Raw genomic sequence first — 19,392 nt, 5'->3', positions numbered from 1 at the left:
TTACCGATCTTCCGTTTAACTTTTACCGTTACCGGTCGTCTGTAAATTGGCCTTTAAGCGTGGTTCCCACTAGCGACGTAACGTAACGCAACATAACGACGTATTGACGCAAAGTGCTGTATTACGTAATCATAAGTGGGAACCAACGACGCAACGGTGCTGCAAACATCGCAGGTTTGATTTTACGCAGGCGGGGGAAAACACAATCATTGAAAGGGCATTTTCTTACGTTGCGTCGGTTGCGTTACGTTGCGTCGCAGTGGGGAACCAAGTATGCGAAAATCTATTTACGCAACGTATAGTATAGTCGCAATGTTCTTGTTTCCTGTGTGAATATAAATTTGTTTTCGTAAATTCGTCAATTGATTTATATTTATTAATTTAAATTATTACCCAGGACGTAGCAGTTTATCAATTAGTAAAATAAACATGCATGTACAAAACACACCTATTCCTCAAATGAATTGAGATTATTGTAACATGTTCAAAAGAGAGGGCGCATTAGCAACATTTTGAGAGAAAACCATTGAGATCAATAAAAATACAGTGAATGATTAGGAATTAGTTAAAATTCTAAACAGCGCCCTCTTTAATGTTTACAGCTTGTAAAACTTTTTCAGACTCGAATGTCACTATAGATTCACACCTTAGTTTGTTGGTACTCCATAATTCGTTAAATTTAGATGGAATTTTCTCCAATAAAAATATTTTACGAACGGTAACATTATTCGTGGAGGAATCTACAATCCCTGACAAATTGACTATAAAGTTATTATTAAAAAGTAAAGTTTAGGGCCATGCTTACTCTACTCCTTCTCCTCCATTAAAATGATTTTCTGAAAGTATATCGGTAATCATAAAGTTAATCCGGATGATACTACTGTGTGTCTAATGTATGTAAGGAACTGCGATCACACAACCCCCACCCCCCTTCCACCTCCATAAAAACAAAAAACAAAAAAAGACCTCCTTTCTCTATATATAACATGGCCATATACATATACATGGCTGCAGTTAGTTTTAAGTTAGTGTTTACCCACCGACCGACCAACCAACCGACATAGTGCGATGAGGTCAAGTTTTCTCACTTGACCCCTAAATGTGAATGAACCTCTACAGACCTATACATTTTCACAAATCAACAAGCTTTGTTCTTAAAAGTGTATTAGCCGTGCGTTTACAGACAATTTGCATTTGATTTATATGGGTGCGTTTAGAGCAAGGTTGTGTTGCAACTGGGCTCCCTGTGCTGTCTGGTTCTGTTTTCAAAAAGGTATAATATGTTAAAGATTTATAAATTATTACTTTTGTTAGAGACAGGATACATAATAAGACGTATAAATAAGCCTTTATGAGAAACCAATGATTGATACTGGATTATAGTACTTTTAAAACTATGCTGAATTCTATTTATATCAACATAACTTTACGACATTTATTTATAAATACTCCATCAAAAGTTAAGTGTTGTACTTTTTCACTATTGTATAATTCATTTCCTTTTTTTTCTTTAAACTTATGAACGCACCGTCATAAAACGTGTGCCGCTGTTCTAAAAGCGTCTGTTCAATAAAGTTATTATTATTAACAAATGACAGTGCAGTAGTAGGCCTATTCAATTTGGGTGAAGTCAAAATAAAACATACAATTTAAGTACGACACTCGTTCATACGTGTGTAACCCACAGCTAGAGGAATTCGGCGAAGCAGTGAATCATTACTAGTCAAAATATTTGTTTTATGGTTAGCGCCATCTGTGACCCACAACCCATAACTGTTGTCAGTTACTGTGTTACTAAATGAAGCGTAAATTAAAGACATCCGAACTGACAACGATCCAGTAATGCTATGTACACTGGTGAGTCTGTACTAAAAAAAACTCAGTATAGAGGTAGACGCGTAGATCGTTGACGTCGTGTTGAACGCTGTAATCGACGCGCGGTGTCGTTGGTGAAAATGTCATGGACGTTTTGACGGGGAGCCAGCGGACGGAATAACTGCAGGTGACGTCAGCTGTCTGTGTTGTATTATGACGTAGGCATATTGCTGTGCACTACTTGTATATGCTTTGATATTACTTTACACAAGTATTTACATTACCAGTCTTTGGGCAAACATGCGATAATGATGGTATTATAGTATATCATTCATATGAAGAGTTCGCATGGGGAATTATGTATAGGAAGTATTGTAACATATGAGCAGCTCCTGACACCTACTTGTGATCGCATTTGTGATAAAGTATAATTACATTGTAAGTGTTAAACTTGGAGATTTATGATGACGTTTTGTCACCTCGTTGGACACGGAATATTTCGATTGGATATTTCACTCCTCACTTGAGGTCCTGCAGTGTCCACTCCAGACATACATGAGTGACCACGTCGGCCAGTCGCATGATTCATTCAAACGCGGTGCAATGTAGCCTACTCTTGTGTTTAGAAATTGAATCCTTAATCGCGTACGTCCGCTGGCAATGTCTCTGTTACATCTGGGTTCCACTTCTTTGAAGTTACCCAAACTGATTCGTCTTATAAGTGTCTTCATCTTGTCTATCTTTGGAATTATTCAGCTCCAGTTTCTTGGCTCTGTGGAGAAATTAAAGCAACCATGGACTTATTCTCAACGACCGTACATCAATATTGATATACGAACAAAAGAGGAGCACGTTAAAGACCCGGCTAGGGATATATTGTATATTGATGTTGAGGATGACGAAGAGTGGAAAACAAACAAAAACAATGTTATTATGCTTACGAAAATGATGAAACCTGTTTACGCTCGACTTGGGAGGCAGCAGTTAAAAGTGAGTTCATTGTCATATTTAGGCCTATTCAGACATGTATACATTACAAATTTGATATAGCCCTCTTAGAATGAAACCATTACATTATCAAAAGCGCCGTACATCGAAGTTATGTATTGTACAGTTAACAATACATAGATAACAAATAATGGTTAAATTCATTTTTTATCTTGTAATAACAATATGGTAATAATTTCCATATAAGATAGTGTTGACATTTTGACCGTCATGTTTGATTGATATTTTGTAAAAGGCGGTACCCAAAGTACGGTTGTTCACGGTCGATAACTACCGGTTGTTATGGATATGTACAATACCGGTAATGATGAGGTATTAATGTGCATTAATGACCTACAAAGGTCAGGAATCAACGCCTGAACCATGATATCTCTATTAAACAACCTGTTGCTCCGTTTGATAAATATGACTGTCTACACTATCAAACTTTATATGACAAAGAAATGTGATGTGCCCATATGGACATGATGGTGTCATATCACTACCATATTTGGGAATATCACTACCGTATTTGGGCACATCACACTTTTTTTGTCAAAGTAGTTTGATAGTGTAGACAGAGCTTTATGCTCAATTTTAATTTGCGCAAGAAAATGCTTGCGCAATTTCAAATTGAATTGTCCCAACCGCGCATAACAGATATATAAACGTCTTGCAGAAAATCGAACAGCAGCAGCTCCTTCAGGACATCTCTATTCAGGGGTCACTTTCATGTGAAACGAACAGGGGAAATGTTTTACACTAATAAAAGGGGACACTTTTTTAAGTCCTGAAAGTTTCCCTTTAATATCTGTATTTACGTGCACAAAATATCATATTTTCATAATTATATTAAATCTTGTTTATACTGATTTTTAAAAAACATGAACACTGCAGAGGACTTGTCATACATATACCGATATACAAGTTTTGAAAAAAAAGTTAAAACATTATTGGTATGTTCTGCAGTATAGTGTTACCATGTGTTGTTATGCAAGGCACCTCTATTTAAACGTCAACTTAAAACTTTTCTTTTTAATTAATAATGTTAGACCTAGTATTGTTAGGCGCTCTGTTCTTTGTAAGGCGCCACATAAAAACTTACTTAGATAGATAGACAGTGTTTATCGTATATAATTTGTTATTCATAAAAAAAACGTGCAGTAGGCCTATACAATATACATGTTACCGTAGGCCTATGTTCTGCACTAAAAAACATAGTCGGTGTTATGTTGTTGTTGTACAGAGTATCTGTAACTTACAGAAACGGCACGTCCGCTACATACGGAAACACATTAATTAATGATCTAATTTTTAAGACGTTGTGAAATCCCTGTCTGCTGTCATATGGGTGTATGTGTAGATCTGGCTATTAAATTAAATTATACATGTTCCTATCCTTTAGCAGTACAATATTCTGCCCATGGCTGTGTCTCGAAGCACTTTTTGCATACAAAACAGATGAATTGTAGAATATCTACAAACCTAACACTAGTACATTACATAATAATACAACTTCTACGGGAACACCCCAAGTAATAATATACATTACACCATCTATTACGGGGACATCACAACATACAGTGTTTGGACATACCCGTATATTTCCCCTTATTCCTTTTACCAGACAAGTGTCCCCTGAATAAGGGTGTCGCAACGGAGAGGTTATAGGCTTACATGATGATTTTATAATCATAAAATGAAGTTTGAAAACCATCAAAGCCACGTGTATTAAAAACAACACAAATTATTTTACAGTATCCGTATTTGATAAAGAACGCGATGATCTTTACAGATTTATTTTAAACGTTAACAATTTATTGAGGCTCTATTTTTGCCGTTAACTCTTGGATTAATTAGTTTAAGTTAGATTAACCAGGGTTAGCGAACCAACAGAGTGCATATACGTGATTAGCAGCTATGATTCATATATTTTGTCCGCTATATTAATTTCAATGTAATGTTTATTAATATTACTGCATCACTGTTTGGCATATCTGACTTTGTGTAAATAAATTAAATTTAAGTAAATAATACCAATTCAGGTTTGTTTACGTATCTATTGAGACATGTCTACATGACTTAATTGTGTTGGCAGAATGTATTGTCAAACTTACCAATTCTAAAGGTAGACTTGTCGTTAAAACATATTTTATTCCATTACAGAATTATATATAGTACATCGGTCATATTGTATGGCTGTTCAGACGAGGTTATTGCGGCCTCGAGTTATTTCCATCAAAGCATGCATTTCTTATTTTTATCAATGCTTTAACCAGTATACGATCCTAATTGTCGATATATTTTTTGAGACACAATTACTATAACACACTTATAAGGATTGTCTATTTATACTTTCTACAGAAACAAAATGTTATAATATCCATGCTGCGTAAATATATTTATTGAAGCTGATGTTTGGGAAGGCTGACCTGACTGACCTCAAATGTATCTTCTGTTCGTAAATGTTGTTTTTTTTATTTAAATGGAGAGTGACGTGTACAGGTGCCCGTCGGAACAGCAGGTGTAGAAAGAGATACGTGTGGGACGTAATAGACTCTAATGGGGTCGTAGAAAAACCATGAAAAGTACCGTATATATTGGTGCATGGTAGACTTGCCCTAAGTTTGTAGTTATTGTCTTTTATATTAGTCCACCACTGAGTCGGCTTTTCGATTTTTTCTCTGAAAAAGTTTACGAACTTACACACACAAGTATGTATGAAACGCCATATATGCCAAAATATTTATCTTTTTATTAATATAAAGTCAAAACTCCCGTCTAAAGCCTAGACTAGGTGCATGGGTGTGCATTACACGACTTGAGCACACCAAGCAAGTAGGCCTACACACCACCAGTACCAAATGTTATGAGGCCAGATTGTATGTTTGTTACCTGGGGTTAGTGAATTGAGTTAATAAGTATGTGTTGTTAATGTATGTATGGAACAACTAAAGCCGTTAAGTGTTGTAAAGTATACGATGATTGTTCATTAATTTGAATGAAAGGACTTATACATCAAAATGAACAATCATACAACTATAGTTTACCAGGTGATAAAGGCATTTAATAGTCAAAGACCAGAAAGATCAGTTGCAACAATTGCGGCTTTAGTTTCCTATTGACTTCAACACACTTACAACAAGAAGACTGTGTTTGCGAACCGGAACCGATTTGATAATAGATAGAGAAAGAATAGCATACCATTTTCAAGCAAGTAGCCTAACCGGTATATGAAAATTGAAAGGCCTACCTCAGTGTAGGCCTACCTCTATTAAAGATCCGCAAACGATTTCAAGAGATAGGTCACGATTATTGAATAACGGTATTAATTATTTGTGAAAACATGAATTTTGCGAATTTGAATTTGAATTACCACATTATGTTCGATATATTATTTATAAAAATACATTTTGCAAACTTAAATTTGATTTCAATACCACGTTATGCACGGTTTATTTTATCAAACATGCATTTTGCAAATGTAGATTTCAATACCACGTTTTCTTCGGTATATTATTTATGAAATACATATTGCAAACTTGAATTTGATTTCAATACCACGCTATGCACGGTTTATTATTTATAAATAAATGCATTTTGCAAACTTAAATTTCAATACCACGTTTTGTTAGGTATATTATTTATGAAATTCTTTTTGCAAATTTGGATTTGATTACGTTGTGGTCCTGTATAGTCAGGGAGTTGCTCCCTGGTATAGTTATATTCTGTTAAATGGTAATTTGACAAATTTCCTTTCGCAGAGTTTTGTTATCCTTATTATTGTGAAATAGTGTCGATTAATCGTATTGTGTTAACGGATGATTGGTGATTTACTATGAATACGGGTCTTTATTATCATAACCGTTTTGGACCTGTCTTGTCAGTTACAGGTTATTACCTGTATAGTGTATTACCATAATTCATATCCTATTAATACGAAGGTCGACCTCAAAATCCATCAACGGTTAAATTGATTTATCGTCATAGAAAATCGCATGGATGCTTTTTTGGGGAAGAATGTCTTTAACTTTCATGACGACAGACCTGTGCTAAGCGTTTTAACACCAATATACAATATCCATATTATAGTAGTTCTCATACTTAAAGCAGAGTTATTATACTTTCCTGCTTTAAAACTTAATTAGGTTATTTAATTATACCGTTTGTGTTTTAGGAGGCCGAATACATCGATCATTGTTGATTTCAGTACCTTACAGTACAATTCAGTCGAAAGTGCACTGGCACCTCATCTCTCTCACTCTATCTATTCACATGGACGCAACAAAGGGTCCCCTTAGGGGTGCACCATGACTAGAGTACTGCCTCTCGTTTGTTCCAGGCTGTCCCAACGGAGAGGTTCTACTGTATTTATTTTCTATTTTATTATTATTCTTTGTAAATTGAGATAATATTTATAGTTTTATGCAACGAATGTTGAATAGTTGTACTATTCTGGTTTCCTTCAGGTGTTGGTAAATATGCTTCTTGACTCCAAAATGTACAATATTATAGGTGGAGAATTAAGTACCGTACCGATTGTGTTATACATTCACAAGCTCATTAGAGTTTTTTAAGTGATACGATTTTTTCTTAGTAGAGTTTTTGATATGATGAAATATTTCCGAAATAAAAAAAAAAGAATACAAATTGTATGTGCTGCACTCGTTGCCTATGACTACGAATTATGTCGTGGTGATTACGGTTATATGAATTTTAAACAATATTAAGATTTTAATAAATATCAAGGTGATAACTTAAATCAAATATACGTTTGCAACTGCAATTTGTAGACGATGTTTTAGTCAATCTCCTAACAATCTCCATTGTAATTTTGAATTTTTTATCACAAAGGATCAGGGGATCAGTTACGCTAGCTGAGTTAATTCCAAAACTGTAACTCAATATATTCATAACAAAATGTCTGGCATATTATCATTCACACAAGTACAGCCTGATCATCATTCCTTTTCGTGTAATTACAAACACCAAGGCGTGTCAACTGTAGTTCATCGCACAAAGTTGAATTCATACCGCACAATTAGAAGCTGCCCCCTGATGGGAGGATCCGCATCTATCACTTTCATTCCTGACACCATAGACATGTACTTAAATTTAGCCATGACGTTTGCTGTGCTTACCATGCACTTTTAAATTAAGCTACATTTTATTCATTTCTTATTTTAATATTATGTGACAACTCCGAATTTCCTGTTTTTCGTTGTTACGTTAGGATTTGTATTAGCCCACTGTATCGGTATGAAGAGTACGGTACCGTATGGTTAGAGCGTGCAATAGAGTTTGTGTCCGTTAGGTGGAGAATGTTTTTATTAAAGTTGACTAATGTTAAGTTTTGCAAGTCTCGTCTCAATAGCAGATCCTTCTTATGATATTCGTCTTACCTTGCCACGTTACCAAAGTCCAACGAGTTCAAACGAACATACGACTCACACATAGAATCTAAAGCTTGGTTCCCACTAGAGACGCAACACAGCGACGCAACGTAAGGGATTTGACCAATCACAAGCGATACGTTATTTGAACTGTCACTTGTCATTGGTCAACTCGCTTGCGTTGCGTCCTAGTGGGAACCAGGCTTTAGGAGGGGGCAGAGGCTCATACGAATAATACTCTTGCTTCCTTCAGCGTGGTTCCCACTAGCGACGCAACCTACGCAACGTAAGAAAATGCCTTTCCGGTAATTGTGTTTGCCCCCGCCTACGTGAAATCAAAACCTGCGATGTTGCAGCACTGTTGCGTCGTCGGTTCCCACTTGTGTACGCACAATACAGCATATTGTGCGTCAATGCGTCGCGTTCGCTTTAACACGTAGTGTTTCCCGTGGCGTAATCTGACGTGTTTACACAGTGTTCTAAGTATCCTCCTTTTCGACAAATCCTAGATCCACCCTTATTAATGTTTAAAGACATGTTAACATTGGCTTTCTCTTTATTTATTGACTACTTGTCTGGACGTTATGTGATTTAGGAAACTGTTAATTGTTAAAGGAAGTAATATTCGATATAGATAAACGATTTTGTGTTTGTCACCTGAGTTCATTGGTTCAATATGCCAAAAGCAAAAATCAGCAGTTTGCTATGATGAATAAAATAATGTCTGTCCAATTTTCATTATCGTATTCATTATTACGATTTGAGGGTATTTGGTTATTCAAATTCTAGCCTTAGTGCTGGAAAAAATCAAAGAGGATAATAATAGCAACGTTGTGTAGCCTTAGTAGTAGATAAGTGCTGAAAAAAAAAATCAAAGTGGAAACTTAAGCTCTCTCACACCAAAATAAAATCAACGTTGGGTATAGTGTCTAGGCCTACTCGTTTATCGTATTGTCGTTGATTACCATACTAATAACACGATTGTCTTAACAATAATCTATTTAATAATTCGCGCGTATAATAACCATTGTTATAAAAGCTTATTCATTTTAGGGCCTTTGGTAGAAATTAGCAACAATGTAACACCCATAACGTGCTATAATAAGCGGTCACTATGCTTACTATTATATTCGGTATGGAACGCCCCGAGGCATACGCTAAGAATAACATGCCGACAATATCCGAAAGAAAATAGAATGCCTCTCAATTACAACTTTTCCTTAACCTTGGCACAGCGTACGCACGTGACCGTGGCAATTGTCGCCAGTTGGTGCAAATGGAATGTGATTCGGAATATTGAAACTACAGTTCATTGTCCTTGTGATATAGGGTTGAAATGATTTTTTTCTGCTTTTCTTTCAAGTTAGTTCTAGCCCATTTCGTCGCTAATTTATTTTTCTCACATTTGATAAAATCTCATTTGGAGGTGCCAAACATTTAGGTCTAATGCGTTCAATTTCATAATAACACCGGTCTTTTTACATTTAATGGAATGGGCTTACAGTGTGTGAACCATATTATTTAAAATCGTGGATGATGATGTAATAATTGCTCTTTGTTATTCTGCTACATGCCGTAACATTGTATTTATTTATGTATTATCCTGTACCGACCCTGTCCTCATCGATTTTCCAGTTTCAAGCTTCTCGATTTCTTTTTTTTGTTCTCCATGGGGAGAAAAAAATACTTTGTATAGGTTGTCGTGTAGTGGCCCTCATACCGTTTTTTTTTGTGTGTGTTTTGGGATTTTTTTTGTTTTGTTTTTTTTAGAAACCCATATGCTAAACAGGTGTAAATTTCAAGAGTGGTTTACCACTTCCCTACTTTAACCTGCCTGTCTGCCCACATTTCCTGTAGGCCTATTGGTTATATAATATTAATGCATACACGAAACCATTTTAAGCCTGTTAATATATTAATATCTATAATAAGTTGAATATGCACCGCTACTAATACTAAAATCTATTCCATCAAAATAACAAACTCAACGATTAGGCCTACAACAACACGATACTGTACGTTCGAAAACTAAAATTAATGTGTTTTACTTTTAAAGCTTTTACCGCGGGGATAGGGTTAATTAAAAGGGTACTTGTTAATAACCTTTGGGGGAGTATTTGTCATGAAAGCTATTAAGAATAATGGTAGCCTGGGGTATGAAGGTGCCGAAATAATTTAACATGTGTTAAGCAGATGTGCGTCCAGTATAATGTCCAACAACCCACTGATATAGCTATATTTTCAATTACCTAGTCAAAACACACATGTTTATGCAGCAATTAGTCACGGTTATATTTAATTTATTTGTAAAAGATAATGATGATGATAGTAGTGAAAAATAGTGAGATAATCAGCCCACAATAGGCCTAGTTGTCAGGTTGGCATTGCTGTCAAGCAGTAGGTAACATGAGGGTAGACCACTAATTCGTAAGCAGTTGATTAAAATGTTGTTCATAATATGGCGCGCCGCCTGACTCAATATAATAACTTATATTTTTAATATAAGGCTATGTGTAATAGCTCTTTGCCATCTTGTGTAGCATTTTCTATTACCTGAAAGTGTGATTTTTCAATAGCACAGGCCATGAGAAAACTTACGAACACTGTGTGCCCAAATTGCCCGCTCAGCACGCGATTGACTGGAAGCATGACGTCACAGCGTGAAACAGAGACCGAACGTCATGCGTTTTTTATTCGTTTGGCTCTCTAGCGCATTAACAGTCTACTACTGTATAATGTCATACCTAGAGTGACCTATAGTATACAGAATATAAAACACAATAATATTCAATATTCAAAATAAAAATGTACCGTATTTAGAGAACAAATTTTACAAAAGAATTATTAAAAAGGAAGTTTATGAATTGGGTTATGACATTGTGAATATTCATTATGAAACCTTCCTCAGGCTTTATGATCTCGTCTGTATCGAATATTTCAAGATATGCCTACTTACTACTCATATTTCTAATATTACAGTACCGTACATAATCTCTTCATCATCATGTTTCTATACTGATGAAGACACGGGTATTCGTCAGTATATGTGTTTTCCTATTTACAGTTAGAATTTATTGTTTGAGACAAATATCACACACCAAATAAGGTACTGAAAACTGAACCATTTATTACAGTAATTACGAAAATAATCATGGTAAATTCATACGCCAACACAACGAAACGTGCAACAATCGAGTTGTCGAAAATCGTCTTGTGCTATTCTGAGTCTGAAAAAAAACCCGCACATTATTGGGTTGTGCGCGTCACGCTTGTAATCCATGCACTAGGGGCCATTAAATGTAATTACAGTCACTACATTCTTTAATTATAGAGGCTAAATTGCTATTTACCGTATCATAATACTCAGTTACCTTATACAAGATCGATACAGCTGTCACGGAGATAGAAGCAGTCAGATCATTACTGTCAAAAATCGTTATTGACAACTTTCACTTTATTTTAATTGATTTATACTAGGTTTAAATAATTGATCTGTTCATGTCTGTCTAGTATGTACATATGTGACTTATGATTAAAGTAGATGTCGCAGAATATCGATTAAAAGTTGGAATAATGTTTCCTTTTTTTTACTTGCAAGGCTTGAAATGTTTTTAAAATAAGCCTTATTCTAGCAGGTGTATTGTTTTTACTTGGCATTGTTGTTGATGTGTCCGGGCATGTGTCACCGTCATGTCTAAAGCTCTGTAACACTATCAAACATTATGTGACAAAAAACGTGATGTGCCGATATATGAACATGATGATGTCATATCACTAGCATATTTGGGCATATTACTACCATATTTGTGCACATCACACTTTTTTGTCAGTGTAGACAGAGCTTTACAAGAAACTGCGTGGCTGTGTATTGTCGGTACACATGACGCGATATGAGAATCGGGTGTGATGAATGTGTGTTATCACTTACAACACAGCAATTGAATATATAAAAAGCCATATGTCACGTAACCCTGGTTCACGGTAATGTTGAGGACGCCCATGGTATTTTTTATTATGCGTCTAATTATGACTTAATTTAGTATTGTCAACCTGTATGTTCACAGACGGAAAATGCACCGAAGGCGATGTTACACATGCAGAGATGGGCGTCAGAAAACCACACATTCCAAGCAGAGGCTCAACGATTTGTTGAATATATTTCAAATCCACAAGTAAGATGAATTCTTCAAGTTCATTTCAACAATTTCTTTTTGTCGTAATACTCATTTTCGTTTTTTTAAAATACAATGCAATACAACATTCCTTTATTTTCCACCAAAATGGAAATTGCATTTCTCATTGACTTTCTGAGTAGGAAAAAAAGGACAAATTATCTCAGATATTTAAATCTCTCCTCCCGGCTGGGCAAAACGAGTACTTATAACGGCCCGTGTGGGCATTCATTGTCCTCATTCACCACAGCACCCATACATAAGAGTGGAACAAAATGGTCAGCTATGTTTTAAAAAATGAAATTAAAAATGTTTAGTGCCAGATAGCATTATATAAAAGCTGATCATAATATTATCATCATCATTATAATATTTATTCTTTTTCATCATTACCGTATCATTGTTGTCATCATCGTCTTCGTTGCATTATTGATATCATCATGCCACCATCATCATCATGTCCAATAAAAATAATGCTCGTCTAAGCAGTTTCATCATCATTTTCGTCCACCGTCTTCGTCCACCTAATAACTACCATTCCTATTACCAATTCCTATAAAATGTAGGCTAGATTATTGATCGATCGCCAATCCATTAGCTGATGAACTCCTGTGTGTTATTAAGGCGATGCTGGCTTATGATTACTTTGCTATCTTAAATTGCCAAATCTACCAACAGATATAATGTCGCCAAACTCAATCTGTGGCTCGAGGTATTCAAATTGAAATCATTGAAATAATATCGAATATTTGTGTTCACAAAATTGGGCCAGTTATTTTATTTGCATCTCATTCAAAAAACATGCACAGTTTATGATACAAAATATATATATATATATAATTTAAATTTTAAAAGACAGATACAGAGATGCAGGATAGCCCATGCATGAAAGTCCCGATGTGGGACTTATTTCCAATGGGGTCCTCAATAACAAATTTAGAAAAGACAAAAACAGAAAAGACAAACAAAAAGTAGTTTGATCTACTTATAACAATTATGCAACGAACTAACATTGATCTATTTTGTTATTTTTGATCATGATCGATCGTTTTTATGTTTTTGTTTTAGGACGCAACGCAAGGGCGCAACGCAAGTAATTTGACCAATCACGACGCGATGGATCATCCAAACTGTCGCTTGTGATTGGTCAACTCAATTGCGTTGTGCCTACGTCGTAACGTCCTTAGTGGAAACCAAACTTAAGTATTGTTTATATAATACTTAGTCATGTGTTATTTTTCTGTTTTTAGATTCAGTGCGAAAAACTAAAAAGTCCTGGTGCTCTCAAAGGGAGCTCTCAAGACTGGGCTTGGAAAGTGTGCCAGAATACTGGTCATCAAGTGAACTGTGGAAACAGAAAATGTATCGTCTATTCGTTTGGGTAGGTTTTGAAGAATACTTTTTCATCCTGCAGATACATGGCAGACATCGAAAAAAGTGCAACATTAAATAAAAGTTGAATGATTGTTAAAACAACACCTCTGGAAAACACTCATTAAAGCTTGATTCCCACTGGTCGGAACGCAAGAACGAAAGCGACAGTTCGAATAATCCATCGCTTGTGATTAGTCAACTCACTTACGTTGCGTTACGTTCTTGCGTTGCGTTTCTATAGTGGGAACCAAGCATTAGAAATACTCATAAAGCTTGGTTCCCACTGGACGCAACGCAAGACATTTGACCAATCACAAAGCGATGGAATGTCGCTTGTCATTGGTCAACACTCATGCGTTGCGTTTACGTCCTTGCGTTGCGTCCTAGTGGGAACACTTTGTTGTGACGAAGGTGTTCCGTTTATGGGTTCACTGTAGTAGTGTTGACTACATGCGTGCAGAGATGTCTGTCAAAATGTATCATTAACATTTTATTTATTGTACTACCAGGCCAGTAATATACCAAGGCAGAATTGAAATCGATTTGGCGAGGCAAGGATACGAAGTACACGTGTTTGATCCGTCGTCGAAAACATCCATTCATGCACCTGATCTTAAAAACATCCACACGCATTCTGTAACTTTGGACTGGAGAGAATCTCTCGTGAAGCTAAGTAGGCCTAGCAGACCGTCCGCAAAGACACGCCAATCACGGCGGCTCACCACTATAATGAAGGAACTCGGCCACGAACAGGTTAGTAAAACGTGGTTCCCACTAGAACGTAACGCAGCGACGTATCGACGCAAAGTGCAATACGTCGTTGCGTTGTGTCCTAGTGGGAACCACGCTTAAAAGCTTGGTTCCCACTAGAACGTAACGTAAGGACGTAAACGCAACGCAAGCGTTTTAACCAATGACAAGCGAAGTTATAGACAGTTAGCAATCACAAGCGAATAAGCCATCGCTTGTAATTGGTCAATTCACTTGCGTTGCGTTACGTTCTTGTGTTGCATCGCTAGTGGGAACCAAGCTTTACAACGACGTATCGACGCAAAGTGCTGTATTGCGTAATCACAATGGGGAACCGACGACGCAACAGTGATGCAATGTCGCAGGTTTGATTTCACGCAGGAGGGGGAAAACACAATTATCGGAAGTGCATTTACTTACGTTGCGTAGGTTACGTTGCGTGCTAGTGGGAACCATCATTATGCGACTGTGTTCCTTTGTAAATGTACACATTTTCAAACGGCCTTTATATGCTCAAATCAAATCAGGACCAGTGGTGAAAAATGAAACTGATGACGTTTTTATCGATACAGATGCTTACTGAACTCGTAGTAACCTCCTGTTTTTTGTCATAATAGATATAATAAATGTCTTATGCCGGTAGTTCGGATGACATGTGCAGTTTTGCTGTTATCCGGGTCCATGTCTGTTTACGACAGGTGTCAAGGGCAAAGCCTGGTCTTCCCGTCTATCAATAAAATATTGTAGTTATACAAGTTCAAGCAAAAGTGAAACTTCAGCGATTTTATGGCGCGCCATAGATTTTGTTAACAGTATTGATTAAAATCATCATCAGATTTTTGCTATAAGCAATAAATCCACAGATAAATTGAACATTTCGTGGCCCTGTCATACGTCATTATTATGCTATGCGCAATTAAATATTAATAAACCCTTATCTTCAATCTATGCTTAGTGACAGACAAGTCGACATTGTACCTTATGAGTTTTAAATGTTCCCGAGGGATATATTTGTATATAAATAACATGTCATAAAAATGCTAAGTTCATAACCTTTTAAGAATGTTTTCTCGTAATCGTTTATTTCAATCGATGTTTTTTAAATACAGTAGCAATTCAATGTGTATCATTGTTGTACATCGTCTTTCTTTACCTTCATCCAACTATCCCTAAAGACTGTAATTGTGCCTTGTTCCATGTGTCTACCCGGCGGCCAGATTAACATTACGAACCCCAATAAAGTATACAAACGAAACTAGTCCCTAGTGCCATGTGAACGTGTCGATGTATTTCCCTGGGGGAAACCCTATCTATAGTAACCTCATGTTAAATTAGAACAAATATCTGAAGAGTTTTTAAACACATTATGACCCTGACTACACTGCTGATGTGAACTATATGTTAAAATCTAATAACAGGATGCTGAGCTCCAGAAATCAAAGGGTTTATCTGTGGCTGCGACATGATCAGTTCCACGCCTCCTGAACAGACACCGCGCGCCGATGAGAACTATAATTATAGTACTGTTGGTATTTGTCGCAGCCAGACATAAAATCAAAGGACTGTTACGAGTTCCTATATTGGAAAGGCGAGCTCAGTTTCCTGTTGTTAGATTGCCTTGGTTAAACGTAGTATACAATAATGTTGTTCAAATCAATGCCATAGGCAAATTATGCAATACAGTGTTACAGCCTATCACATATGACGGATGTATATGCCGTAAGCCTACATAAATTTTACCTAACTTAATACAATCGTCAAATAGGCTATGTGTGACACTGTATTGCAGACGGTGCCTATGATACTGAAATAGTTATGCCATAGGTGGACATACAGTATGCCTACCGGGGCCCATCTCAGAATGAGAACATCGGCTGCAAGCCGGGAAAACATCACTCAACGAGAAATACGTCGTCTGCTTCAATTAGCAATAATGTGATCTATGTTGCGCACGCGCATATACTTGGAAAATTCTTTTCTTTCTTTCTGAGAGTAATAAAGTCGTCGTATACATATTCCTTTTATTATGTAATTCTTAAAGTACCTTTGCATGAGATAAGATCTAGAACAAGTTTTTACGGATTTCAAAGATAATCTTATAATCTGTTAATGTGTTTATTCACCCAACAAATCGATGATCAACCCAAAGATAAATCGATAAAACGTTTAGAGACGCATCTAAAAAAATGAAGAGATTACATTCATCCATGTTAGAATTAAGAGAATAAATCCAGCAGTCGATAAACTATTTTGAATTGCCTCTGGTTAAAGAAATCAGAATATCCAAGTTGCAACAAAAGGATTAGACTTGCCCCAAGTATGTACTTATTTCGAGGCTTTTCGATGTTTTTCTGAAAAGTCTGAGTTTACAAGCTCAAGTAGTATACGTATGAAACGCCATATGTGCCAAAATATTTGTTTTTTGACTAATATTAAGTCAAATCTCCGTCTGGAGCCCAGACTACAAAATGATATAAATGACAAAATAGTTTATGAATGAAACAAGTGCATTATTACTGGGTTATTTAAATTCCCACGTGGCTCTTTTACAAATGGTACAAATACATAATTATGTCAGACTCTGAAAATGCTTAAATCATTTTACGATGCTATACATATTTATTTGTTCGTCTAATGTATATTCCAATCCCTCTGTGAACATACGTGAAAACATAAATCAATTTTCCCGTTTCAATGAGTATTTTCAGTGAATGTTAGGCCTCTTGCGACAGCCACTCATTGGCGTAATTCCTAAGAGGTATATTTGAGGAAGTATGTGTAATTTAAACAGCATGATGTACCCCCTCATGTTTGCTGTTATCGGGCTGCTACGTCAGGAAACTGGTAGAATAGGAAACTACATGTATTGTAACAAGTGCGATATTCTAAATAGATTCCAGATTTTTTAATTTACTAACAAATTACATTATTTATTGATTCGGTTTTGTTACACGTTATAAAATAGCTTTACACTTGGATGGGTGAAAGTCGATAAAAAACTTCTTATGTTATACCATATTAATTTATAGAAGATTATTGAAATTCAATTTCAAGAAAATTATTTCTTTTTTCTGTCGGCGACAATCAGGCCTCCATGCATGCAGACGAGAAAATGAACTTCTAACGAAAAAATAGGTTAATGGCTTATCGTTCACCGTGACGAATTTTACTGTGCTGTATCTCAAGAATTTCAAATTAATAATTATTTCACACGACGAACACAGAAATAACACTATCAATAAAATCCACGACTTTCGACAGTTCAGCAGTGTTAGTCGTGGAAAATATTATATTGTGTATAATGTCATAAAACTGCTTTAATAGCATCAATCATTTGTGTTTTTCTTCTTTCAACAGGTTGATATTGTTCGAGCTGACCTACAAAGTTCCGAGTGGAAAGTATTGGAAAATATTATAGCAGACGGCAGCATTAACCGCGTGGGGCAAATCGTCTTTACAGCTCATTTGCACTGGAGTGGGTTTGAGGTTCGAGGCTCAAACCCTGAAGTGATTCGCTATTGGTACAGTGTACTAAAAGCAGTGGAAGCCGCTGGTTTTAAATTATTTAATTCGTTTCAGGATAATAAAGCACCTAACATTGTCTTAGGCCAGAATTTCCAAAATACAAGCTGTTGCTTTACACTTGGATGGGTGAAAGTCGATACAAGGTGACGAGCGTTGAGGGCGGCAGACATTATTTTAGTAACGTCACAGTCGATCCCATTTTGTCGGTGATACACTCTCAACTGTAACTTGGGGAAGAACTTTCGCAGTTTATGACATAAAATGTCAGTACTTGGAAGAGCGCAATATTTCATTCTTGCCAGTATACCTAAACAATTATTTATAGAATGTTTTGTCTCCTTAACAAAATTAAATAAATGTACAGAAGCCACAGAATACAGTCGTATTCGTACATGTGTTCCTTTATGTTAAGAGGTTGTACAACATGCGATTGTTTGTTGTGAGAGAAGTGGAGTAATCAATTAAATGCTAAAATTAAATAGCACTTGTGTTTATGTTTTGATTGAATATTGATAGAGGTAAAATTGTATATTGTTATATTATGATAATTTAATATTATAATGTTAAATTAACATTTGGCTGGTGCCATTATTATTTATTCAGTGACGTCACATGTTGTTCTTCTCGACTGACCATTATTAGCAATGTGCAATATGATATTGTATCTATGTTCTGTACACATGTAAAAACCATCACCACCATACAAAGGCCTTCTGTTATTGACTTATCGATTTCTCTATCGATAATGAGGTACTCGAAAATATAGATGCGTGTGTGTAGGCCTACTCAATGTTTTTTTTCTAATCAGTTTAATACTGAACAATGCTGAACAATAAAATTAAGATTAAAGCACATGATTTTTACTCATTTTTCTTTGAGTTGTTTATGTTGATTTTATTAGGCCTACTGTACTGTAAATTCAGAAAACCTTCATTTGAATCTTATTCTCAATAAAAGACAAATAAATTTGGCAAAAACTGGGTGTGGACTGTGAAACATTTCTTAGGAATAGAAACTCTAATTATACCAACTACTGACCAATCAGAAACAACAACATCTAACCAGCCAATCCGATCATACACAGTACACACGTGAGAGGGAGGCAGCGCCAGGCCGGCCATAAGCAGAGCCATATATAGAGAGAGTTACGACTTCGAATGGATTAGAAGCCGTGTTTGTGTCCAACTATTCCTATGTAGCGTATGGAGTTGAGTCTTTTGTTTTGAAAATGTATAACGTTCAAAAGGCTTTAATTATCGAATTTAATATCAAAACAATCAATTTGATTAAAGGTTTTTGTTAAAATAATAAAAAAATTATAAAGTTACTGCGAACATGATTTAAAACAACAAAAATAGCAATTTCGGAACGGCTCT

At 35.9% G+C, this 19,392-nt stretch overlaps 1 protein-coding gene across 1 annotated transcript in view; it reads left to right on the top strand.

The window, feature by feature from the left end:
• Nucleotides 1–18,898, top strand: part of LOC144849134 (putative methyltransferase-like protein 24) — a 39,492-nt gene extending 20,594 nt beyond the window's left edge. The window contains exons 2-6 of the mRNA XM_078706146.1: nucleotides 2,572–2,805; nucleotides 12,260–12,367; nucleotides 13,618–13,748; nucleotides 14,251–14,494; nucleotides 17,849–18,898. Of these exons, the coding sequence (XP_078562272.1) occupies nucleotides 2,749–2,805; nucleotides 12,260–12,367; nucleotides 13,618–13,748; nucleotides 14,251–14,494; nucleotides 17,849–18,163 (855 nt within the window). The 5' untranslated portion in view covers nucleotides 2,572–2,748 and the 3' untranslated portion in view covers nucleotides 18,164–18,898. The remainder of the gene's footprint in view (nucleotides 1–2,571; nucleotides 2,806–12,259; nucleotides 12,368–13,617; nucleotides 13,749–14,250; nucleotides 14,495–17,848) is intronic.
• Nucleotides 18,899–19,392: the final 494 nt, after the last annotated feature.

The sequence above is a fragment of the Antedon bifida genome, chromosome 7 (genome assembly GCF_963402885.1).
Source record: "Antedon bifida chromosome 7, ecAntBifi1.1, whole genome shotgun sequence".
Classification (NCBI taxonomy): Eukaryota; Metazoa; Echinodermata; class Crinoidea; order Comatulida; family Antedonidae; genus Antedon; species Antedon bifida.
The sequence above is the reverse complement of the archived record's forward strand: the minus strand, read 5'-3'. Positions and strand labels throughout refer to the sequence as shown.